Source organism: Rhinoderma darwinii, chromosome 7 (genome assembly GCF_050947455.1).
Source record: "Rhinoderma darwinii isolate aRhiDar2 chromosome 7, aRhiDar2.hap1, whole genome shotgun sequence".
In the NCBI taxonomy this organism is placed as follows: Eukaryota; Metazoa; Chordata; class Amphibia; order Anura; family Rhinodermatidae; genus Rhinoderma; species Rhinoderma darwinii.
The window spans coordinates 123154268-123181467 of record NC_134693.1 but is presented as its reverse complement, the minus strand read 5'-3'; the positions used below and the strand labels follow the sequence as shown (position 1 = coordinate 123181467).

The following is a 27200-nucleotide window of genomic DNA, read 5'->3' as shown; positions in this document are numbered from 1 at the left end:
ATATTACAGAAATATTATTACAAAGCTACTCAATTTAAATATGTGCAATATAGAATATGTAGGAAGTTGGCAAAGTGAATATAACCGGGGGTGGAGGGGAATTTTCACATCTCTATCTTGAGCATTAATGCACTTGAAGACCCCCCTTCAAGATTCCTTTGTTTGCCCCTGCTTGATGGAAAAGCGAACAGCAACTATAAGAGATGTCAACTGTGAGTCATCGGATTTAATTGCTGTTTATTTTGCCTCTGACTGCATTGGATCAATAGTATGTTCACTTGTATGGACTGCAGCGTAATGTTGTCCTGTAGATAGTTTTTTGCGGTGCTGGTATCTGACCACTATATGGTAGTGTTATTCAGTCACTTTATAGTGGTAATATGTGGTCATGGTGTGGTGGTGATTTTCAGTAACAGTACGGTGGTATTATTCAATCACTATGTGGTGGTAATATGAGGTCATGGTGTGGTGCACATGTTGAATACTTTGTAATTCTCACTGGCAAAAGTTTTGTATCAATGTTTCCTAAAGTGCAGTTTGAAAAAATAGAAAGTCTATAGAAAGGTTAGGCTATGTTCACACAGAGTTTTTTGACGAGTTTTTTGACGCATAAACCGCGCCAAAAACGGCCCGAAAATGCCTTCCATGGATTTCAATGGGAGGCTGAGGTGTCCTTTTCCCGAGAGCGGTAAAACCGCCTCGCGGGAAAAAGAAGAGACATGCCCTATCTTCGGGCGTTTATGCCTTTGACCTCTCATTGACTTCAATGGGAGGCAGAGAAAGCGTATTTCGCGGCGTTTTATGCCCGCGGTGCTCAATGTCCGCGAGCGAAAAACGCTACGAAAAACGCCACGAAAATCGGCGTGCAGGGAGAGGAAAATCTGCCTCAAACTTCCAAACTGAATTTTGAGGCAGAAATTCCGCCTGCAGAAAACTCTGTGTGAACATAGCCTTAAAGAGGTTTTCCCATAATCATTATTTATTACCTATCCACAGGATAGGTGATGAATATCTGATCAGTGCGGGTGCTACCATTGGGACGCCCACCGATCACGAAAACGTTCCTGGTAGCCCCATAGGAATGGAGCGGTATAGTGAATGCTCAACCATCGCTCCATTCATTTCAGAAATAAATAGAGCAGTGGCCGAGCATGCGCACCATCGCTCCACTCCTATGGGTCTCCCAGAAACAGCAAGGTAAACCCGTTCTTTTGATTGGTGGGGGTCCCTGTAGTCGGACCTCCACCGATCAAATATTTATCACCTATCCTGTGGATAGGTGATAAATATTGATTATGGGAAAACCCCTTTAATATGTGTTAGAATAGGGGGCTATGTAGCAATTAGTAATTTATTACTAAGGGTCAGAAACTCTTGGTTCACAGCGATGATGCTCCCCTGCACTGCTAACTATAAGAAAATCAGTGGCTGACCACTCAAGTTTATTCCCATGGGAAGATGGGGAGAAGTGGCCACCAGACACTGTAGACTCCACTTATCTCGGGGGATCAGGCATCTTAGAATACAACATGCCCAACCATGTTTTTGGCAACAGCAGAAAAAGGGAGACAGTTGGGCTGCCCCTCACACATTAGATTTCAGCAGATCCTGACGACATTGGCGGAATCTGCTAACAATTATTTAATGTACATGGCCAGCTTAATTTAGCCACAAATTATATGACACTGTTACTGGGGGGGGGGGGGGCGACAAAATGTTTTGCCCGGCGGCCTCTATCAACCCTGATCCAGAACAGGGGTACCCAACTGGCGGACCTTGGATGATAGCGGTCTGGACCCTTGCACTAAATTGTATCCACATTCTAAGGATCGGGATGCAATTGAACTTCCTCACTTAGCGCTGGTGGGTGCAATGGAACCATCAGTTCCCTGCCCCACTATTCGGTGCTTTTCCTGTGATGCAAGTAGCGCTATGATGTCATCGCGCCACCTGTGTTGTTCCACTGGAGTAGGCTTGGTAGGAAGAGGCCAGGCCTGCATCGCTGGATAACAGCGTGAGAACGCAGGCAGGTAGGTGAGTTTGTTACTGTTTGGCCCTTTCTACAAAGGGGCACTGTGTGGCACTCTCTACAGGGAGCACTGTGTGGCACTCTCTACAGGGGGCACTGTGTGGCACTCTCTACAGGGGACACTGTGTGGCATTTTCTATAGGTGGAAGATAAGCCTAGGATTTCTGCCTATGGAAAATCCGACCCATGTGAATATTGTCTTACTGTTGGTGTTCAGCTCGGACCTTCATCTGACGGCAGACCCAAGTAAATGGACCTTCAACAAAAATAGTTGAATACCCCTGGAATACAATATAGACTATAACACGGTAACTTTAGATTTTATCTTTCTCATACAAGTGTTCAGCCATGGATGGGTTCGTCGTGATTCTGCGATATCATCGGGTGACTAGTAGTCACTGACACATCATCTATAGCCTCAAGCTCTGTTTGCACAACGGTGCATCATGAACCGACCACCATATAAATCGCCACCTAAGTTTAGTTTTCTGAGCGAATGACACAAACCGCTACTTGGCCATGAACCAGTTTTGCTGCTGCACCAACTACATACAATCTGCACTCAAGTCGTCTTCTAATCTGAACAGGAGGCAAATAGTGCCCTGCTCTCGACATAAGTAATGGTTATGCACCCCCCGGGGTATCGAGAAATCTAAAATAAATGAAAACCTTCAGTAGCATAACACGTCTTTTATCTTAACTAAAATGATCAGGAAAAAGGATTTGATACTATTATTTTTTAGTAAAGGATCCACTCTGGGATTGGATGGATTCAATGAAAGGGCTGCAAATGGGGATCATTTTTGCTTCGCGTATTCCGGATGCTGCACCTGTATTTGTTCCATTTCCTAATTCTGGATGTCGAGTTGTTAATTTTTGATCAAGTGTCTAACAAATTATTTGCATTATTGATTAATAGTTCCATTTATGGGACTGAAATTCTAATATTGATTAAAATAATAATAATAATAATAATAATAATAATAATAATAATAATAATAATAATAATAAAAATAATAATAATAATAATAATAAAATAATAATAATAATAACCCCTCCATCATCCTCTGACATTTCTATTGCTTCTTCTGTGCAGGATCCTGTGAGATAAATCGTTACACTGTAGATACATAAAGTTGGTGGGTGCGATGCTCTGCACATTGTGTGGGCTGTGATACAGCAGAGTGCTGGAGAATGGAGCTGTCAGCAGGGGAGGCTCCGGCTACAATACAGAACAGGCACAGGTCACATGACTGCTGCTCTCATAGAAAACACCGCGGACGAGTGAGAGCTCTGCAGTTCCCCGTCAGCTGCAGGCAGGGCTCGGTGTGTGCGGGCAGGACAGCAGGGGGCGCACTCATGTCACAGGGGTGGTTTGACCGGGTGAGGGTGCCTGATACCGCGGGCACCGGGATGCACAGGGCCATGCTGGTGAAGTCTGGTAAGAGGAGGCTTTATTCTGTATTCCGCTCATTACCTGGGCCACACTGGCTCCGGGGGACGTGTATGTGCAGTGCTGATGCTGCTGCAGAGCATCTCTTTGTTACGCAGCCCGTGGGCGATAGAGCAAGGTTGTAATTGACTATTTATATTTCAAGAGTTTCTGCAGCAGCTTTGAATGCTTTTTTTTTTATATATATTGTGTCCAGTCGTGGTCTGTAACCTGTGAATCTCCAGATGTTATGACACTACAACTCTCAGCATCCCGTAATGACAGCAGCAAGGGGACATGCTGGGAGTTGGGGTACCACAACAGTTGGGAGAACCAGCGATTGCAGACAACTCCTATACAATGTATATTTTATATAATAACTGGGACTAGCAATATTTCCCTGCTAATGATGGACCTGCAAAGATCTGGAGGGGTAAAATGGGGAAAAAAGTAAATCGTAAATATCAGTCTTTTCTAGTGTCTGGTTTTCAGGTTTTAAAAATTCTGTTCTGGTATTTCTTCGTTTTATCGGATTTTGGGGAAGGTGCGTACCAAGCAATGTAGTCACAACTACAGCTCCCACTACTACAGCTCCCACTACTACAGCTCCCACTACTACAGCTCCCACTACTACAGCTCCCATTACTACAGCTCCCACTACTACAGCTCCCACTACTACAGCTCCCACTACTACAGCTCCCACTACTACAGCTCCCACTACTACAGCTCCCACTACTACAGCTCCCACTACTACAGCTCCCTTTACTACAGCTCCCACTACTTCAGCTCCCACTACTTCTGCTCCCATTACTACAGCTCCCACTATTTAATCTCCCACTACTACAGCTCCCACTACTACAGCTCCCACTACTACAGCTGCCACTACTACAGCTCCCATTACTACAGCTCCCACTACTACAGCTCCCACTACTACAGCTCCCACTACTACAGCTCCCACTACTACAGCTCCCACTACTTCAGTTCCCATTACTACAGCTCCCACTATTTCAGCTCCCATTACTTCAGCTCCCACTACTTCAGCTCCCACTATTTCAGCTCCCACTATTTCAGCTCCCACTACTTCAGCTCCCACTACTTCAGCTCCCATTACTACAGCTCCCACTATTTCAGCTCCCATTACTACAGCTCCCATTACTACAGCTCCCACTACTTCAGCTCCCATTACTACACCTCCCACTACTTCAGCTCCCACTACTACAGCTCCCACTATTTCAGCTCCCACTATTTCAGCTCCCACTACTACAGCTCCCATTACTACAGCTCCCACTACTTCAGCTCCCATTACTACAGCTCCCACTATTTCAGATCCCACTACTTCAGCTCCCACTATTTCAGCTCCCACTACTACAGCTCCCACTACTTCAGCTCCCATTACTACAGCTCCCACTATTTCAGATCCCACTACTTCAGCTCCCACTATTTCAGCTCCCACTACTACAGCTCCCATTACTACAGCTCCCACTATTTCAGCTCCCATTACTACAGCTCCCATTACTACAGCTCCCACTACTACAGCTCCCATTACTACAGCTCCCACTACTTCAGCTCCCATTACTACAGCTCCCACTATTTCAGCTCCCACTACTACAGCTCCCATTACTTCAGCTCCCACTATTTCAGCTCCCACTATTTCAGCTCCCACTATTTCAGCTCCCACTATTTCAGCTCCCACTACTTCAGCTCCCATTACTACAGCTCCCACTATTTCAGCTCCCATTACTACAGCTCCCATTACTACAGCTCCCACTACTTCAGCTCCCACTACTTCAGCTCCCACTACTTCAGCTCCCACTATTTCAGCTCCCACTATTTCAGCTCCCACTATTTCAGCTCCCACTACTACAGCTCCCATTACTACAGCTCCCATTACTACAGCTCCCATTACTACAGCTCCCACTACTTCAGCTCCCATTACTACAGCTCCCACTATTTCAGATCCCACTACTACAGCTCCCATTACTTCAGCTCCCACTACTTCAGCTCCCACTATTTCAGCTCCCACTATTTCAGCTCCCACTATTTCAGCTCCCACTACTTCAGCTCCCATTACTACAGCTCCCACTATTTCAGCTCCCATTACTACAGCTCCCACTACTTCAGCTCCCACTACTTCAGCTCCCACTACTTCAGCTCCCACTATTTCAGCTCCCACTATTTCAGCTCCCACTACTACAGCTCCCATTACTACAGCTCCCATTACTACAGCTCCCATTACTACAGCTCCCACTACTTCAGCTCCCATTACTACAGCTCCCACTATTTCAGATCCCACTATTTCAGTTCCCACTACTACAGCTCCCATTACTACAGCTCCCACTATTTCAGCTCCCACTATTTCATCTCCCACTACCATAGCTCCCACTATTTCAGCTCCCATTACTACAGCTCCCACTACTACAGCTCTCACTATTTCAGCTCCCACTACTACGTTTTTTTTATGCGGCCATTTGAAAAAACGTCGTATAAAAGAAACGCCCCGTAAAAAGAAGTGCATGTCACTTCTTGAGCCGTTATTGGAGCCGTTTTTCATTGGGTCAATATAAAAACAGCTCCAAAAACGGCCGCAAAAAACGATTGATGCTTATAAAACGGCTGAAAATATGGGGCTGTTTTCCCTTGAAAACAGCTCCATATTTTACATTTGTTTTTAGTTTGCCGTGTGAACATACCCTGAAAGCTCCCACTACTACAGGTTACAGCTGCCACTACTTCAGCTTACATCTGCTGCTATTTCTGCTGTCACTACTACAGCTGCCACTATTATAGCTGCCACTATTATAGCTTACATCTCCTATTACAGCCTCCACTGCTACAGCTCCCACTACTACAGCTGCCACTATTACAGCTGCCACTATTACAGCTCCCACTACTACATCACCCGCTACTACAGCTGCCACTATTACAGCTGCCACTATTACAGCTCTCACTACTACATCACCCGCTACTACAGCTACCACTATTATAGCTGCCACTATTACAGCTGCCACTATTACAGCTGCCACTATTACAGCTCCCACTACTACATCACCCGCTACTACAGCTGCCACTATTACAGCTCCCACTACTACAGCTCCCACTACTACATCACCCGCTACTACAGCTGCCACTATTATAGCTTACATCTCCTATTACAGCTGCTACAGCTCCCACTACTACAGCTGCCACTATTACAGCACCTGCTACTACAGCTGCCACTATTACAGCTACCACTACTACAGCTGCCACTACTACATCACCCGCTACTACAGCTGCCACTATTATAGCTTACATCTCCTATTACAGCACCCGCTACTACAGCTCCCACTACTACAGCTCCCACTATTACAGCTGCCACTATTACAGCACCCGCTACTACGGCTCCCACTATTACAGCTCCCACTATTACAGCTGCCACTATTACAGCACCCGCTACTACGGCTCCCACTACTACAGCTCCCACTACTACAGCTCCCACTACTACAGCTGCCACTATTAGGGTATGTGCACACACACTAATTACGTCCGTAGTTGACGGACGTATTTCGGCCAAAAGTACCGGACCGAACTCAGTGCAGGGAGCCGGGCTCCTAGCACCATACTTATGTACGACGCTAGGAGTCCCTGCCTCGCTGCAGGACAACTGTCCCGTACTGTAATCATGTTTTCAGTACGGGACAGTAGTTCCACGGAGAGGCAGGGACTCCTAGTATCGTACATAACTATGATGCTAGGAGCCCGGCTCCCTGCACTGAGCTCAGTCCGGTACTTGCGGCCGAAATACGTCCGTCCATTACGGACGTAATTAGTGTGTGTGCACATACCCTTACAGTTCTTACAACTACAGCTCCCACTATTACATCTCTTACTACAGCTCCCACTATTACAGCTCCCACCCAGCTTTCCTAGAGTCTATTTCCCGAGCCTGCCTATTTATGTAATGATACATCCTCTGTCCACATATTGCCACTTCCGATGGCAGATTTGCCATACAGCAGTCCAGGAAAGTAGAAATCTGGGTCGACTTCCCGTGGGTACTGAAGTGGTGGCTATTTTTTTGTTAAGCTGACAGAAAACAATAACTAACGGATGTAAACTGAAGTGGGATCCCCTTTGAATGTCTGGACCAGTTAATCTAGGGAAATAAGTAACACCGGTGACCCCACAGCAGTGAGTCCTGTGAATCTGTAGGGCAACTTAGATATTTAAAAAATATATATTATTATTCATATTCCATTTAAAGTGTGACTTGTACTGGACAATCTGACGAGAGGTGAAATGTTGCTCAGCGAGAGTTGGGACAATTCGATATCAATAAATCATTGTGATCATAACAATACAAGATACATTATTATTTAAAGGGGGAGTCCACCATTGAATGTTACATCAGCATCACAGTGGGGATGAGGAGGACTTGGTTCTTAGCGCCAAGATATGAATTATTTTAAATTGCTATAAAAATATTTGTATTCGTCAATTTAAAAATTTCTCACATTTTACACGGGCCGATGATCGCCCGAACGATTACTCATACGAACGTTCATTCCCAATTATTGACCAGTGTAAAAATAACTAGTGTTTAAACGATAAAACACTCGTTTGTTGATTGGATTTTTTAAGCGAATATAAAAGTGACCGTTTGTTGGAAGCTCATCCCCTCGTGAAACCGGATGTGCTGCCGACTATAATGTAAAACGTATCAGAGGAGGAACGAATTGTTAAATGAACACCGATGGACTTCCTATATCATCCATCGGCGCTCAACTCATCTATAATAAACCGGTGGAGGGTTAGGGCATGACCACACATGGCGGAATTCCTCCGCAACTGTCCGCATCAATGCCGCACAGAATCTGCGTTGCAGATTCTGCAGCGGATCTGCACAAAATGTGCAGAAAATTGATGCGGACTGGCCGCTGCGGACTGCAGGAAAAGTGCTTCTCTTCTCCCTATTCAGTGCAGGATAGAGAGAAGGGACAGCACTTTCCCTAGTGAAAGTCAAAGAAATTCATACTTACCGCCCGTTGTCTTGGTGACGCGTCCCTCTTTCGGCATCCGGCCCGACCTCCCTGGATGACGCTCCAGTCCATGTGACCGCTGCAGCCTGTGCTTGGCCTGTGATTGGCTGCAGCCGTCACTTACACTGAAACGTCATCCTGGGAGGCCGGACTGGAGACAGACGCAGGGAGTTCTCGGTAAGTATGAACTTATATTTTTTTTTACAGATACATGTATATTGAGATCGGTAGTCACTGTCCCGGGTGCAGAAACAGTTACTGCCGATCGCGTAACTCTTTCAGCACCCTGGACAGTGACTATTTACAGACGTCTCCTAGCAACGCTCCCGTCATTACGGGAGCCCCATTGACTTCCTCAGTCTGGCTGTAGACCTAGAAATACATGGGTCCAGCCAGAATGAAGAAATGTCATGGTAGTAAAAACAATACGCTCCGCAGCACACATAAGATCTGCGGACTTCATTGCGGAATTTTGACTCTCCATTGAAGTCAATGGAGAAATTCCGCCATGAGTCCGCAACCAGTCCGCCACTGCTCCGCAACAGACAGAGCATGCTGCGGACACCAAATTCCGCTCCGCAGCCTATGCTCCGCAGCGGAATTGTACGCATCGTGTAAACGAACACTGCTAAATTAAAGTGAAAGTCAATGGAGAAACGGCTCCGCTGCGGATTAACGCTGCGGAGTGTCCGCAGCGGAATTTAAGTGAAATTCCGCTATGTGTGAACCCGCCCTTAGGGCCTCATTTTTACCAGAGATTTATTTCCTGTCACCCATTTTTACCAGAGATTTATTTCCTGTCACCCCCCTCTTTCTAGATAGACTATATTTTGGTTTTGTGTCTATAGTATATTTATATATGTACATATAACTAGTTCACACAGTAAAATGTTTGAAATTCACGTGTCTATTGATGCCTTTGATTAGCTGTTTTTTTTTTTATTTAAATGTAAAAACCGCGTCTTAGGCCTCATGCACACGAACATGTCTTTGCGTCCGCAATTCATCTGAAAAATGCGGATGAATTGCAGACCCATTCACTTCTATGAGCCAATGCACACGACCGTGGTTTACACGGTCCATACATTGGCCAGGAGCGTGGACTGCAAAAAATTAGGACATGTCATTATACGGGCCGCATTTGGGTCCGGGCTCATTGAAATCAATACGTGCACGGTCCATGAATTGCAGACGGCCCGGGGATGACACTCCGCGCCAAGATAGGGCATGACAATGTGCCAAAAATACTGTGTGAACAGGGCATAAGGATGTAGACCTATCAAGAATATGTAGAACAATTTTCTTAGGGTTCAGATTGTCCTTCCACAAGTGGCTGAGCATAAAATGACAAGCGTATATATATATATATATATATATATTTGTGTGTGTATAGAAGGTCCCATGGAGTAGGGTTGAAACTTCGCGCAGTATCTAGCTTTTCTTCACTGACGTAGCCATTAAAGCGCGTTCCCTTTTTTTAGGACTGGACAAGTCCCAGGAGCCGAGTGGGCAATGCGCCCAGAAATTTTATTTTCAGCGGATTACTTGGCATTAATTGGTTATGATGATTCTTTGATTAGCGAAAGACCGGTTGATCCGCCATGTTGGATTTTTTTCAGCCGCTGATTGGCCACCACCGAACCATTGGCCAATAGATGGACAATCATTCGGTATACAAATGCTGTTTTTAATCCCTAAAACTCCCTGCTACCACTGTAATCTTGGTAATGATATCAGCCAGCATTACAGAAGGGTGACCGCAGGCCAGTGATTCTCTGCAGCAGTCCAATGTCGAGATGACACGCCATAGCTGGAGCCTGGTGAACATAGACTGGCAGATGACCTGGGAAATGTTGACGCTGGAGTGGTAGGGTATTGGAAAGGCGAGTACACCTCAATTTGTTATTTTCTGCCTATTTAAAAAAAACAAAAAACGCTAAGACCCCCTCTAATTATGAGAACGAATGTCCAGTGTCCCCTGTTTGAGTGAAACGGTGAAGTACTACTCCATTCACTGTCTATTGGACTGGCTATCTCCGCCAGTACTGCACACGTGTGACCGCCACTCCATTCATACGGGGGACACGGACCCTTGTTCTCATGATCAGTGGGAGTTGGGACTCTCAGCGATCACACATTTATCCTGTGGTTAGAGGATAAATGCTTTTCGTGGGCCAACCCCTTTACCTTTTTGGGTATTCTTTTGGGTTGTCTGTGGGAGTACGTACTATGAGGCTACTAAATAATCTCATTTTCCCCCAGATTATAATACACCAGTGGTCAGTCAGCGGAGGGGCCCACTGACCTCACCTGTCTCGGGGTTCCTCCACACTGTCTTGGCGCCACATATGTATGTTCTGTAATCTCTGCATATCTTGCTAGTATTAGTTCTAGTATTTGTCTTGGTTCATTTCTGGTCGGTTCTTACGCTCTAAATCATGTGTAATCTTTATTGTCCTGAACTCACCGGGTCATTGCTTTACAGTGACACACAACTTGTCCTCCCCTATATAACATGGAGATTACGTGTTTACATAGGAAGCTCGGCGCTGGTGTATCAGGTTATACGTTTATTGCTCGCGCAGCGGAGCGCCGTTGTGAAATAGACCGGGTTATTTCTTTATTGTATTTTATGGTGTTCTAGAAAACAGTTTATCAATGCCGTCACCTGGGCCAAGGTAAACATTTGTCTTCAGTGGGGTTATTCAGATGGTGCAATGTTTGAAAAACTTTGTGGTAGGAATAATATGTTTACCTGATTTTAACAAAGGGATCTTTGCATTTGGGTGCTGGAAAATAGGGGCTACTATGGTTCTCTCAAGGAGCTTGAATAGAATAGAAAGTGTTGGCTGATCGTGACCACTGAATTATGGGTTATATGATAGGATAATCTTTTTGGCCACTCACTTGTAGCCATTTAATCTTAAGGCTGGATTCACACAAAACGTTAAGTAACTCTTTAAAGTCTATATTGAAATATAGAAAACACTACATACTTAAAAACCAAAACTATTCAGTGTACAATGGCCCCCACATTTGTAAGTCAAGGTGTTTTTATGCCATAAATGCCTGATCGGTGGAGGTCTGACCAGGGGCGTAACTAGGAAAGACTGGGCCCCATAGCAAACTTTTGACTGGGGCCCCCCCTCCCCTGGGTGTCACACAACCCCCCCCCCCCTTGTAGATAGTGCCTTTTTTACAGCCCCCCATGTAGATAACGCCATACAGCCCCCCCCTCTGTAGATAGCGCCATACAGCCCCCTGCAGATAACGCCATACAGCCCCCCTGCAGAGAACACCATACAGCCCCCCCCTGTAGAGAACACCATACAGCCCCCCCTGTAGAGAACACCATACAGCTCCCCCTGTAGGGAACGCCATACAGCCCCCCCCTGTAGAGAACGCCATACAGCCCCCCCCTGTAGGGAACGCCATACAGCTCCCCCCCTGTAGGGAATGCCATACAGTCACCCCCCCCCTGTAGGGAACGCCATACAACGTTCCCCCCTGTAGGGAACGCCATACAGCGTCCCCCCTCCCAAAAAAATGCGACCTACAGTGTGCCGTACAAGATACATGTATCCCCTATCCACAGGATCTCCACAGGATAGGGGATACATGTGTGATCGCTGGCAGCGATAGGGAGAACGGGGGACTGAAAGTCCCCTGAACTTCTCCATCACAAACCTCTGACTTCCGGCGTCTGCGCAGCTCAATAAAAATGAAAGGAGCGCTGGTCACGCAAGCGCACAAGCACGACCGCCGCTCCATTCATTTCTACGGAGCTGCCGACACAGACCCCGGAAGTCCGAGGTTTGTGATGGAGAACTTCAGGGGACTTTCAGTCCCCCGTTCTCCTTATCACTGCCAGCGATCACACAGGTATCCCCTGTCCTGTGGAGATCCTGTGGAGAGGGGATACATGTATTTTGTTCTATTTTGCGCCTTCAGGACCAGACACCGTTTAGCCATTTTTAGCACATGTTAGTTAAATGGCTATAACTTTTTTATTTGTTGGGCTAATGACGTGATTTTTGCGACGTCTTTTCCGTAGACAATGCAGGTTTCATTTTTTATCGTTTTTATACACACCTTTTTTGCTATTTTAGAATTTTTATTCATAAACTTTGAAAATAATAGTAAAAAAATAAGCTTTTTTACATTTCAGCAATTTTTTTTTTGGTAATAACATAGTTTTACCCTAAAATAGACCTTTTATTTGTGATCGCCATTGTCTACCGTAAATTTTTATATATTACATGTCTATATTAGGGTAATTGGGTCAGCGCTAGCATTACAACAATGATTGGCGGGGGGGGGAACGTTTTTTTTTGGGGTGGGTATTTTATGTGTATTTATTATTTACATTTTTTTTGCACTTTACTTTATTATTTTTTTATTACTATGGTCTGTCCCTCAAAGGTCAAAGAAGACCTTTGGGGAACTTTATATATTTTTTTTCTTTCTTTCACACCATGTCTTTCCACTGTAATTGGAGCTGCACAGCAGCCCCAGTTACAGGGGAAATCAGCCCTCTCATAGTGACGATTGTCACTAACTGGGCTGTGCTGGGTCTAGTTAGACCCAGCAGCAGCCTGCCACTAACGGCACTCGGCGATCATGTGACCAGTCATATGATCACCGGGAGGAATAGAGACAGCGCCGCTGCTGCTGTCTCTATTCCTATACACAGCGTTCATTGAACGCTGTGTACAAGTGATCGGAGAAGACAGAAGCAGCGAAAGCTGCTTCTATCCTCTCCTCAGGGTCCCCGGCAGTCACTGACTGCCGGAGACCCGACATTCAGCTGCCCGATCGCGCGGGCAGCAAGTTAAAACCCGAGCCGTAGAAAGTCTATGGCTCGGGTTTTAAGGACCCTGACCGCTGGCCGTAAAAATTCAGCCAGCGGTCGGGAACCAGTTAATGGCAGAGCGGGGAGATACCTCCCTGCTCTGCCGTAGTGTTCAGTGGCGTCCCGCTGTAGCAGCCATAGCGGCTGCTAGCGGAGCCTCCGGCCATGGTGGGGGCCCGTGCCGGCGGGCCACACGGGCCCCCTCATGCCGCGGGCCCCGTAGCAGCCGCTACTGCTGCTACGGCGGTAGTTACGCCACTGGGTCTGACCTCTGGCCCCCACCTCATCAAGTACAGTACTTCTCCATTCTACCTTTGACCTCTTGCAGAGAATGAGCACATACACCCAGAACTATCTGCCACTGACTGTGGCTGGCAATGTTATGGGGGCACTGATGATAGCTTGCACTATTATATAGGCACTGCCTGTGGCTGACTATATTATGAGGGCACTTACGTTAGCTGGAAATATTATAGAAGTATTGACTTTATTTGACAATGTTATGAGGTAACTGCTTCTGACAATGTTATGTGGGCACTGATGGTAACTGGCAATATCATGGAGGCACTGCCTGTGGATGACAATGTCTCGGAGGGCACTTACTGCGTTTTTTTGTGTGTGCATGCAAATACAAGTATTCGTGGTCTCCCCCTGTTTGACAAAATCCTGTGTTTGCCACTGGTGCCGGGTCCGATTTATCATACGTGTGTTCCCTTTTTAAAGAAAAAAATTCTCTCTGTAGACATTAAAACATGTCTAAGCTAATACACCATGCACCTTTAACCAGTGGCATAGCTGCAGGGGCTTCAGAAGGTGGCAGATACACCATGTCCATGGCTCTGGAGTCAGGGGGGGGGATCCCTCTGCCACAATAAAGGACTGTAGTTCTATAAATTGCTGAGACGATTGAGGGAAACTGGATCAGATCGTGACCCAAGAGCTTCTCCTCTGCCTGTCCCACACCAGAAACAATCCAGATTAGAAAAATTAAATTAATGTAGGATGTCCGCAGCTTCAGAAGCCGTCTCACCTACTTAATAAATATGGCGCAAGTCACCTGTGGGTGAGTTTTACAGTGGCAACACATCAACCCTGTTGTGATTTAATCTCATACAATATTTCTGGCAACCAATAAAACGTATTTAAAAATACAATGTTCTTCGATGAAATGCACACGTTGCTTCTGTACACCCACATAAGAGGCTCCAAATGACTCCCTGAAGAGCTTCATCACAATCTTCGGTATGGCACGGAGTACACAAAAAAAAAATTTTTTCCCCACTTGCTTGGTTTCAGATTATCTGAAATATATGGTGTTTATTTTACGTTTATTGCAGTACTTTCTCCGCAGCAACATTGTGCTCCGTACAGTAGACGTACAGCAACTAGCAAAAGTTACAGTTGACTCTAAACCAGGAGTACGTTTTTCTCAGACCCTCTTCCTTCTAGTCCAGTGCCATTTCTTTTTAATGTATTTTTGGATACTATGCGCTTACGTAATATACTTTTATTACAAATTTTGCTTTTGAATCTGTTCAACTGTTGTGATCGACTAGATTTAAGGTTAGATGAGGTGTCACGGGAACAGGAGCCGCTGTAAGCCGACATCTTTCTCCCCGCAGATGCCAGCACATTGAACACTAGGGTGCGCCCGTGAGCTCAGTCCCGGACCACATGTTAAGAATTGTGTAATCAACCCATGATCACCCTGGACTATAAGAAGGGCCCTGCCCCTTCACTCATTGCCTGAGCGTTGCTGTGTTTTCCCGTGTCAGTCTAGCAAATGGTCCCTTCGTGTTTTCCTGTTCCCAGTGTTCTCGTTCCTGCTACCTGTATCCTGTGCTACCTTGTTCCTTTGCCTTAAAAGAGTTGGAGTCATGTTGTGTGACACCACGCCTGGTGTCTGCTGCCAAGGTCCCATCTGAGCCTAGTCTTCGCTACTGTCTGTACTACCACAGGTACCCCTGCTCGGACTATAGACTTTACTTGGTACACTGTTTGGCCAGTTGCTATGCCGCTACGGCGGTACGGCCTAATGGGTCCACATACCCACAGATCGTGACACAGACAAGGCAGCAGTTCAAAATGTAAGAACAGTATACATAAAAGACGTGTAGAGTGTGGTATACAGGTAGGGAAGGCAGACATGGAAAGTTGTGTTTCCACTGGAGGTCTTCTTTAATCAGACAATCCCTTTGAGTAACCTTTCATTTGTGTTGGCTATTTGGTTAGTTTTAAGCTCTGATCTATTAAGGACTAGATAGTTGCATTATCTTATTGGGACTCTGATTTCTCATCAAAGGCTTCTGATCTGGCTCTCTTCACACTGCAGCTCTGCTTGTTTAGATTGGCTGCTGTATTAAAGCAGAAGCCCACCATAAGCTCACCAGGATGTACATTGTGAGCGGAATTTTTCATTCCAGTAAGGGTATGTTCACACGCAGTGTTTTCAGCCCTTTTTCGGGCCGTAAACGTCCCTGAAAAATGGCTGAAAAATCGGAAGCAGAACGCCTCCAAACATCCTCCCATTGATTTCAACGGGAAATACGGCGCTTTGTTCCGACAGGGCGTTTTTTTTAGCCTTGTTTACTGAAGACATAAGAAGACGCCCGTGAAAAAGTAGGGCATGTCACTTCTTGGGACATTTTTGGAGCCGTTTTTCATTGACTATTAAAAAACAGCTCCAAAAATGCAGCGAGAAACGCGAGTTGCTCAAAAAACGTCTGAAAATCAGTAGCGGTTTTCCCTTGAAAACAGCTCCGTATGTTCAGAAGTTTTTGAGTTTGCGTGTGAACATACGCTTAGGAATAAATTATTATTCACATCAAGCGACTAAACCAACACTGAGAAAGCAAAGTTTATCAGGTAAGGCTAAGTTCACACTACTGTTACTATAAGGCTGGATTCACACGAGCACATTACGTCCGTAACGGACGGAACGTATTTCGGCCGCAAGGGAGCCGGGCTCCTAGCACTGCAGGGAGCCGGGCTATGTACGATGCTAGGAGTCCCTGCCTCTCCGTGGAACTACTGTCCCGTACTGAAAACATGATTACAGTACGGGACAGTTGTCCCGCAGCGAGGCAGGAACTCCTAGCATCGTATATAACTATGATGCTAGGAGTCCGGCTCCCTGCAGTGTGTTCGGTCCGGGACTTGCGGCCGAAATACTTTCCGTCCATTACGGATGTAATGTGCTCGTGTGAACCCAGCCTAAGTTTATCTCTCTTCCGTCAGCGGAAGAGAGGATCGATGCATTAAACGGAAAGCAACGGTTCCGTTAGAATTACCATTGATTTCAATGGTAATTCTTTTGTATCAGTTGGTTTCCGTTTGTCTCCGTTCGCTAGGTTTCCGTTTTTTGAACGGAAACAAAAGTGCAGTCTGTAATTGGCAAGGGGGCGTGTAACATCGCTGTGACACTGTCCAATCCGCTACGGACAGTGATCACGAGAGATCGCACAGTCTTGTCCTTGTCTGCCGAGAGCTGAATAGTGAGTGAGAGCGTGCGCATGCGCGCACAGCTCCGAGCTGCGCGGGCGTGCGTACACGCTCTCGTCTCTCCAGCTCTTGCTGTGGCACCGGCCGTAGCTGATTGGACAGTGTCACAGCCATAATAACACGCCCTCTTGCCATTACACGCCCCATTGACCGTTCAGGGGGTTATTTAATCTAAATAACGGAGGAGGGTTGGAAAAAAATGTAAAGTGCCCCAGGGTTTCTGCAGCCCTCCCCATTACATGCTGCACATCTATGGGGAGGTGAAAGGTTCTCTTCAGATATGTGTTCAGATATGTGTTGATTTACAGAATTTTTTTTTTCTTCCAAATCAAATATCAGAAATAGAATACAGTGAAGGAAAATAGGAGCGTTTGCTATGGAAACACCATTGTATGATCACTGATGGAGATAGGAGCACATTTTCTCAGGTTCATAAATAGAAAAACAGATTAACCCTGTTTCCTCAAACAGAGAGGGGATTCCTTATATATTTTCTTAAAGGGAAACTCTGGTAAAAAAAAATTGCTGTTTCCAACGGTTATTCATTTGGGAACCTGCAAGATCAGAAGAGGGTGACAACCGAAAACAAGTCCCCCAAAAATGGAAGCTCCATTGGTTTTACCTGTCTTTTGACATATCATAGAGGACCCCTACTGATCCCTTGAACGGAGGGGTCATGCCCCGCTTGCTGTTTAATTTTTTAAACCCTCTAAGAAGTCGCAGTAAAGCGCCATGTCCTTTCTTGCCGCGGTTCCGCCTCTGATCTTCCATTAAAATCAATGGACGGCTTATTTTCAGCCGTTTTTGGGCCGTAAACGTCCCGAAAAATGGCTGAAAATACGGGGGCTAAACGCCTTCAAACATCTGCCCATTGATTTCAATGGGCAAAATGGCATTCTGCTGCCACGAGGCAATTTTTATGTGGGCATTTTTTTTAAAACGGCGCATAAAAAAAGGCCCTGTAAAAAAAAAAAATGCATGTCACTTCTTTAGCCGTTTTTTGGAGCAGTTTTTTATTGTCTCAATAGAAACAGCTCCAAAAACAGCCATTAAAAAACGCATCAAAAAACGCATGATGCTTAAAAAACGGCTGTAAATCAGAGGCTGTTTTCCCTTGAAAACAGCTCCGTATTTGACAGACCTTTTTTGTTTGCCGTGTGAACGTGGCCTAACATTCCTAACAAGGCAGTTGTTTAAATCAACATCTTAATTACCTTTTCTAAGTCGCATACCAATCATTCCTCCTACCCTTATCAAGAACATGTAAAGTAAACTTAAAGTGCCTGCCAGCAATATATTAGCTTTTTAGGCGCGATTGGCATCTGTTTACCTCCCCGTATCAAGAGCAGATTGGAGATTCAGATATTATACTTATCAAAACTGTGATATATTGACATAAATATGGTTAATATTTACGTAATGCAGTGAAGTGACATTTATAGGAGAGCGAAAGTAGTGACTTAATATAGTGGAATAACCCAGATTCTGACAATTATGTGTGTGCTGCTGACAGTCTAATGTCTGTGGGCACTGCCAGTCTCCCAGTGTCTGCATTGGGGTAGCCAAGATGCCACAGATAGGATTTGGGCCTGATTGATAGTTTGTGTTTTTTTACCCAAGCCAAATGTGCACCCTAAGGCCCCATGCACACGAATGTGCTTTTGCGGCTGCAATTCCCCCGAAAATCCACGGGAGAATTGTGGTCCCATTCATTCCTATGGGGCCATGCACACGACCTTGGTTTTCACGGTCCGTGCATGGCCCCGGAGACCGGACCGCAGAAAGAGCGGACATGTCTTATTACGGCTGTTTTCTGCGGTCCAGGCTCATTGAAAATAATGGCCGCGGCCATGTGCACGCCCCGCGATTTGCGAGAGGCTCGCGGCTGACAGTCCGCAGCCGGCCGACCCGAAAATCACGGCCATGCACATGGCTACAGTCGTGTACATGAGGCCTAAGGCCTTGTTCATACAGAGTTTTTTTGCAGGAGGAAAATTCTGCCTCAAAATTCTGTTTGGGATTTTGAGGCAGATTTTGTCCTTCCTGCATGTCGTTTGCCACGATTTTTGCCGCGTTTTTCGCGACGTTTTTCGCCCGCGGCCATTGAGTGCTACGGGCAAAAACACAGCGAAATACGCTTTCTCTACCTCCCATTGATGTCAATGGGAGGTCAGAGGCGTAAACGCGCAAAGATAGGGCATGTCCCTCCTTTCTCCCGCGAGGCATTGAAATCAATGGGAGCCATTTTCGGACGAGTTTTGCGGATTTTTGCTGTTCTGTTACTGCGAACGTTGCTCGTTCACTCACACCTCATCTCTGATCTGCTAACGATTGGAAGTTTTCTGATTAGACGACGGGATGTGACGTCGACGAACAATAATCTTTCACTCAGGTTGATGTGGCCGATCCACGGAAACAAAATTATTTATTGTTCGTCGTTTCATTGCTGCACGCTATTACACGTGGCGATTATTTCTTGCATTCAAGCGATTATACAAAAATGTGTACAAAAAAAAAATCACTCCATCTAATAGGGCCATTACTCTGGTTTTCATAAAATCAATATTTATCAGCTCTGGTGCGAGCCGAGCCTGGAGTCCTCTCAATTATGTGCACGCGCTCTAGTGTATTCGATATTCATGAGCTGCCGGCTCCCCTGCCCAACCACCGCTGATTTTCAGCTTCTTTCTATGCACAGTATAGAGAGAAAGCTGTCAATCAGCGGCAGGTGGGCAGGAGGCAGCCCACCTCTCTCGGCTTGCGCTGCAGCTGATAAACAGCGATTTTATGAAAACCGCGGAAAGTACACAAGTAAGTGACTCAATGTCACTGTCACTACTTTATGCTGCCCTCAGATATGGCAGCATAATCCTGGTGACTGCTTCCCTTTACGGCAGCTTACACTATTGAGCTCTCGAAATAGAATTGAGAACTAGACCACACTCACGCCATCTCATAAATGTAATAATATTTGGGTCAGAAGAGGGTCAAGTTTTCAGAAGGTCTTCGGAAGGAGATGGACTTGAGTATATGAAGTCAATCAAAAATAAGAAGCACTTGGTTGTCCAGCTCGTGTAGAACTAAAAGTCTCTGCATACCTTTATTATCTATTATGCATGTAATAACTGAACAGCTTTTGGGGAATTGATGTCTTTCAGGGATTTCTTATTTGGAAACAGCTGCGGAGCCGTCTGTTCACTATCTCTGATGTAATTTTTTATTTTTATCAATAGTAAACACAACAATGTACTGGAGAACAATTTGCGCTTATAGCTTTTTGCGGCGAGGCGGAATGAAGACTGCACAACATCTATTGGTAGTTGAAGTCATGGTGTCACTCAGCATTGGGGAGCACAATGTATGTGGCCAATGTAATAGCTGCCTAAAGTTGCACTTGACTTTACCTTGCATACACCTACAACAACAGTAACAACCCAGTATACTTTTCAGAACATTTCCATTGACTTCTGTTTGGAAGTTGCTCAAGAATAAGAAAGTTGCACAACTCTATTTGTGCAAAAGCTCTATATATAGTAGTATACAAAGCCTTATATGTTTATAATGTTACTATCTGCTTATCTAGGCCTCCAGCAGTACAGTAGGGCTGTCATTTACTCGCCCACATTCTAATGTTAATGAAAGGACTCTGCTTATTCTATCCCAGTCTATACAGCAAAGCTGACAAGTTACAAAAAACCTGAGTTGTCAGTTTATTCTTTGTCACTAGGGCCACTGTGAAAACGGAAATATCTATCTTTAAGGCAGAAGTAACTGTCTAGCCGTAGTCTTATACCTTAATTTTCCATGGTGGTAAACTATGTCCTTCTTTCCACAGTATTAATTTACCATTGGTGGATTTATATTTCTTGTGAATATGTGCAATAGCCAATGAAAAGGTTTCTGGTAGAGGACCCTGCCTTTTACCTATGGATGTGTTGGTAATACATTTAGAAAAGAGCTACGAAATATCAGGATAACTCCGCTCTAAAGCGTGAACATGATTGATATTATCATCGATTCAACTGCGACTTGAGAATTTGTCCCTTAGTATGAGCTCTGCCATTTGTCTGATTGAAGAATGAGGAGGAGGAGAAGGATGCTCCTGTTCACTTACTAGCAATTATGTAAACAGCGGGATGAGCTGAAAAGTGTTGGAGAAATGACAGGCAGTGATTTGTGTTAACCCTATCAGCAAGAATGACACTAGAGGGAGAAATCTCAAATGTAACGACATGGAACGGGGGGGGGGGGGGGGATATGCAACTTTTAAATAAGAACTATGACATGGAGAGATCAAGTTCCCTGCCCGACCGACCCTTTTGCTATATATCTATCTGAAAACATAGATACCTGAAAATGCACACTCCTGTTTTTGGGTCAGATGGACGTCTTCTCCTGTCAAGTTTTGGGAACGGAAGTGTTGTCACGCAACTTGTGCAATGTTGTGTTCTGTCACTCACTTCCTGCAGCATTTGCTTTTAAAGGGGTTTTCCCATAATTAATATTTATCCCCTATCCCGAGGATAGGTGATTAATATCTGATCTGTGGGAATCTGACCTCTGGGACCCCCACCGATGACGAGAACAGGCTTACCTTGCCGTTCCTAGGAGCGCCATAGGAATGGAGCTCAGCAGCCCCTTAGAAATAAGTGGAGTGGTGGTCGAGCATGCGCACAACCACTCCATTCTTATTGGGTAAGCCCATTCTTATGATCGGTGTGGGTCTCAGCGGTCAGACCCCTAACGATCAGATCAGCTCCTCATCAGCCTGAAGATGACGCTCTATGTGATCCGTCTTCAGCCTGACAGGGAGCGCTTATCTCAGCCGAAGGCGCAAAGCGCTCAGCTGAGTGCTTTTGTACCTTCGTTTCAGCTACGTTGGGGGTCTCCGCACCCGGACCCACACCGATCCAAACTTTTGATATGTCTGCATGACATATCAAAAGATTAATGAAAGTGTATTTACTCTTTTATTTACTTCATCTTGTAAATTTCCGGATTTAAAGGGTCTCTTCTTTATGGGGACTCTGTGACTAGGACAGAACAGCTCAGCAGGTACAACCACTAAATACTCCTGCTATTATGTATGCTGTATGTTAATCACATTTCCATTCCACCTAATTCCCGAGTTGCACCACGGATTGGTTACTTTAGACCATATAATAAATACTCTACCATAAATAAGTCTATTCTGGTGGCAGACTTAGTTTAGAAGCACTAAAGAAAGATGTCGTAGTTAACCATATCTTTAGGGGTTGTCTGACTGGGGCTGAGCTGCATTACCAGACACAGTCCATTGACAAGAGTGGCGCTATTTCTATTTATTGTCAGTGAATACTGCACGGACGGCCTGCGGAGTGTCATCCGCATTTGCAGACTGTGCTCACAGTAATGTAAGTATAGGAGCACAGTCCGCAAATGCGGATGACACTCCGGGGCCCGTCCGTGCAATATTTACTGATCGTAAATACTGCCGGACGTGTGTATGGGGCCTGCCTAACAGATAATTCAATTTTCTGAATAACCAACAACTATATGGTCAGCAAATGCACACACAAATCTTAATCTTTTGTCATGTGATTTTTTTTTTGTACTATTAGAACAATCTATTGGTAATAAAACTCTACATCCAGTCTATTACTGGTTGGTTTGTACGTGGCTCTCAAATTTTAGTCATTCCATAGGGTTCCAAGTTGGGAATGATCTTTAAAAGGCTCTGTAAACCTTTTGAGCATTTTTTTTTAAATAAAATAACGTATTAGAGGATTTAAAAAAATTGTTATTGGTTTTTATTAAACATTTTTTACTTTTCGAGATACAGTTTCTATGTATCTTGGATACATAGGAGCTGTATCTTGCGCTCAAACTTGAATCCGTCAGGTCAGCGGAACGGACATCTTCGATGACAGCGGGTCCTGCATGTCTCTGACACGCAGGATCCAGCTGTTGTCGACCACATCTAGGATTATGACTTAGATGTGATTGGTAACAGGTGGATCTTGCTGTCAACAATGCAGTCAGTCCCACTGACCTGACGGATTCAAGTCAGCCAGTCATGGGAGTGACTGATTGTGATATTGATGATCAAGAACTGGGTGATGGGTGTCACGGTGCCCAAAAAAAAAAGATAGTGGATGCACTTTGGGTTGGATAACGAATTTGTCTTAGAGGAGAATGGTTAGCGGAGTCTAAGGGATTATCAATTTGTATGGTCTTTTCTTGAATAGTAGCCCCAGGTCGTTATCCCGAAAGACTCGTTTTTTTAACAACTTAACTTGTGATAAGCCTGGAGATATGAGTAACAGGACGTAGTCATACAACAGACGGGGTCAGGGCAGGCAGATATCTAGAAACACAGGTAAAGAGGGTCAGGACAGGCAGCAGACACGTAGTCTGCAGTAAGCAGAGCCAAACTAAGTAATGAATAGGTGAAACCCAGGGCAGCTCCAAGGAGAGCCGGATGTTGACCGAGGTGAACAGGTGAGCGACTGGCGGCCCATTATAATAAGCAGCAATTCCCTAGCACTTCACCTCCCAACTGATTTACTGACTGACTACAGACAGGGTTTTAAGGAGCTGTGTAGTGGGAGCACTTGGGACCCACCGCTTAACCCTTTAAAGACATCTTTCAGATGTCCATATCTTTGCTAGGATATGCCATCACTTTCTGATTGGTGAGGGTCCGAATGCCGGGACCCACACCAATCCCGAGAACGAAGAGGCCTCTAGCATTGATTTATAACTGTGGCCCCTTCTGTTTAAACCTGCACCGATGCCACTTGCTGCGAATGAGGCAGCAGTTCCCCTGCACTAAAACACTATAAAGGGGCTACAGCTTCCCAGAAGAGGGTCCCAAAAGTCTGACCCCACCGATCAGAATGTTATGGCATTTCCTAGCAATATACAATAACATTCGATGATAAGATTACCCCTTTAAAGTGCATTAGTTTGATGACTTCAATATTTCCGGTATTACTGACAGACCTTTTTTTATGGTCCACGCCACAAAATGCTTGGGGCCGAATCATTGACACCGGGAGCCCTATAGGGTGCAGATTGTGTTGAAATGGGAATAATAAGGAATTCTGAGCTGCTGAGAAAGAAGTAGTTGTATCGTACGATTTTAGACCATTTTGCTGATCACTAAACTGTAAATGTGGAGCCCGCTTGTCTCCCTACAGCCCAGCTCCCCCTCCTCGCCACGCTAACAGTACCATCTGTGCACATACTGCCAAATGTTCATTTTGTACATGCCATCTCTGCCAGTTCCATGGACTGATATTCTTCCATCCATGTAAATCATATTTACTTTTTATTAACTGCATTTGCATTTTACAATAGACTTTTACTAGCGGGAATGTAAATGGCGAGATATCACCGTGACACTTCTTTTCATAGTGGAATAATCAGAATTCAATTACCTACCCATTGATTGTTTAGACTGATGATGTAATAATAAATCAGTTTATGTCCAAAGATAGAGATTTAAATTGACGGTGATCTTTTTTTATAGATACTAATTGTTATATAGATAGTAGAGCCTAAAGTCTCTATACGGTACTAGGACTCATCCGTTCTTCTAGTTTAGAGACCCCCCTCAGAGCCCCATGTACAATACTACACATAATATCAGTACATATATTTTTTACATGTGTTTTTTATTATTGTGGGTTTTTCTATTGAAGTGATTAAAGTAGCTGAAAGAGGTGTCGAGAAAGTGTTGTCCCAGAATCTAATCTCCGTAATGGAGCTATGGTAGCAAGTGAAACTTCACGTGTTAGGGGAGCCCTCTTAATCCAATTGGAGTGATTCAAATACAATATGCCAGGGCAAGTCCATTTTTTTTTATGGTTGCAGATTATTTCACACTCATGTGCGGGCAGGCCAATTCTAATTAATTTCTATATAATACTAAAGGGGTTCTCTGGGTCAATAGAGTTTAACAGACAAACTATATGACAAACTTTGTACACATGCTGAGTACTATGTTCCATGTGTTTCTCGTTTGGAAGGGCAGTCCTTAATTTCGATCATGGATTATGGTACAGAACTACAAACTTCATGCTCTAGTTGCTCTACAAGAACTCAACTGTAAAGGATCTGCCAGGCACTACGTCTGTGGATACTCCCAGGATTAATCAATCGACACCTGAGGCCGGACCTCTTAGACTGACTCTGGCTCCCACCAATCAGGGTGGCAGGCTCAGGAGTGGGAGAGCCTATCGCGGCCTGGTCAGTCGGAGTTAGCTCCGCCCCCTGTCCATTTATACCTGCCGTTTTCTCTTCCTCATTGCTTGTGCTTCTTCCTGGTTTCCTGGCCCTGCTACAGCCTTGCTCCAGCCTGCTTCTGCCTTGCTTCAGACTTGCTACAGCTTCCGCTTATCCTGCTTCGCTCTGCCCCCGGCTTGCTTCCTGCTCCTTGCTCTGCGTTCGTACACTTCGTGACATCCTGATCCTGACTGGCTCGTTCACCACTCTGGTTTCCTCACGGTGTTCCGTGGGCTACTGCCCCTTCCCTTGCTTGTTCCCTGTTTGTATTCCCTTGCACTTAGTCAGCGTAGGGACCGCCGCCCAGTTGTACCCCGTCGCCTAGGGCGGGTCGTTGCAAGTAGGCAGGGACAGGGCGGTGGGTAGATTAGGGCTCACTTGTCCCCTTCCCCTCCTTCCTGCCATAACATAATCACAAGCCCATACCTAGTCTACCCTTTCTTCTATTCTATCATGGACCCCCTTGAGACCCTGACCCAGCAGATGCAGGGCCTCTTCCTACAGGTCCAGGCCCTGGCTCAGAGGGCCAACCAGCCTGACGCTGCCGTAGTAGTACCCCTCGCCTCACCTCTAGAACCTGACCTCAAGTTACCTGACCGGTTTTCAGGGGACCGTAAGTCTTTTCTCTCCTTTCGGGAGAGTTGCAGACTTTACTTCCGTCTAAAACCTCACTCCTCAGGTTCCGAGAACCAGCGGGTGGGAATCATTATATCCCGACTCCAGGAAGGGCCCCAAGAGTGGGCCTTCTCCTTGGCTCCTGACGCCCCTGAACTTTCCTCCGTTGATCGTTTTTTCTCTGCCCTCGGACTCATTTACGACGAGACTGAAAGGACTGCCTTAGCCGAGAGTCAGCTGGTGACCTTACGTCAGGGTAGGAGACCTGTTGAGGAATACTGTTCTGACTTTAGAAAGTGGTGCATAGCTTCTCGGTGGAATGACCCTGCCCTAAGGTGCCAGTTTAGGTTAGGCTTATCGAACGCCCTGAAGGATCTGCTTGTTAGCTACCCCTCTTCTGACTCCCTAGACCAGGTTATGGCCTTAGCAGTACGACTTGACCGACGTCTCAGGGAACGACAGCTTGAACGTTTCAGTGTTTTCCCCTCTGACTTCTCTGCGATTCCCCCCGAGGTCCCGTCTCCTCGCTCTTCCACGGAAGACTCGGAGGTACCTATGCAACTCGGGGCCTCCGTGTCCCCTCGACAACGTAGAGAGTTCCGCAGGAAGAATGGTCTCTGCTTCTATTGTGGGGATGACAAGCATCAACTGAACACCTGTCCCAGGCGCAAGAATAAGCAGCCGGAAAACTTCCGCGCCTAAGTGATCATCGGGGAGGTCACTTGGGCGCACAGGTATTTCCCGTTAATATGAAACGCAATAAAATTTTGCTTCCCTTTCAGGTCTCGTTTGCTGGTCGGTCTGCCACCGGCAGTGCCTTCGTGGATTCAGGCTCATCTGCTAATATCCTGTCTGTGGAAATTGCTATGTCTCTAAAAATGCCTTTTATTCATTTGCCTAATCCTGTCCCGGTAGTGGGTATCGACTCCACTCCTCTTGCTAATGGTTATTTTACTCAGCATACTCCTGTTTTTGAACTCCTTGTTGGCTCCATGCATTTGGAGCAGTGCTCTGTACTGTTGATGCAGGGATTATCGTCCGATCTGGTATTAGGTCTTCCCTGGTTGCAGTTGCATAATCCCACGTTTGATTGGAATACTGGGGATCTCACCAAATGGGGTACTGAATGCCTGATGTCATGTCTTTCGGTTAACTCTATTTCTCCCCGTGAGGAGGTAAACACGCTACCTGAGTTTGTTCAGGACTTCGCTGATGTTTTCTCTAAGGAGGCCTCCGAGGTGTTGCCCCCTCATAGAGATTACGATTGCGCCATCGATTTGGTACCAGGTGCTAAGCTTCCTAAGGGTAGGATATTTAATCTTTCATGTCCTGAACGTGAAGCCATGAGGGAATATATCCAAGAATGCCTGGCCAAGGGTTTCATTCGCCCCTCGACTTCTCCTGTAGGTGCTGGCTTCTTCTTCGTGGGGAGGAAGGATGGTGGTCTTAGGCCGTGCATTGACTATCGTAACTTGAATAAGGTCACAG

The 27200-nt window shown here is 45.6% G+C and overlaps 1 protein-coding gene across 2 annotated transcripts in view; it reads left to right on the top strand.

The window, feature by feature from the left end:
• FAM107A (family with sequence similarity 107 member A) overlaps positions 1 to 27200 on the top strand; it is a 77954-nt gene that overhangs the window by 12660 nt on the left and 38094 nt on the right. Inside the window, exon 1 of one of the 2 annotated variants that reach the window (XM_075833951.1) lies at positions 3282 to 3470. The exons of the other annotated variant lie outside the window; for it this stretch is intronic. Coding sequence (XP_075690066.1) covers positions 3389 to 3470 — 82 coding nt within the window. The 5' untranslated portion in view covers positions 3282 to 3388. Of the gene's footprint in view, positions 1 to 3281; positions 3471 to 27200 lie in introns of those variants that run through there. 2 annotated transcript variants of the gene reach the window in all.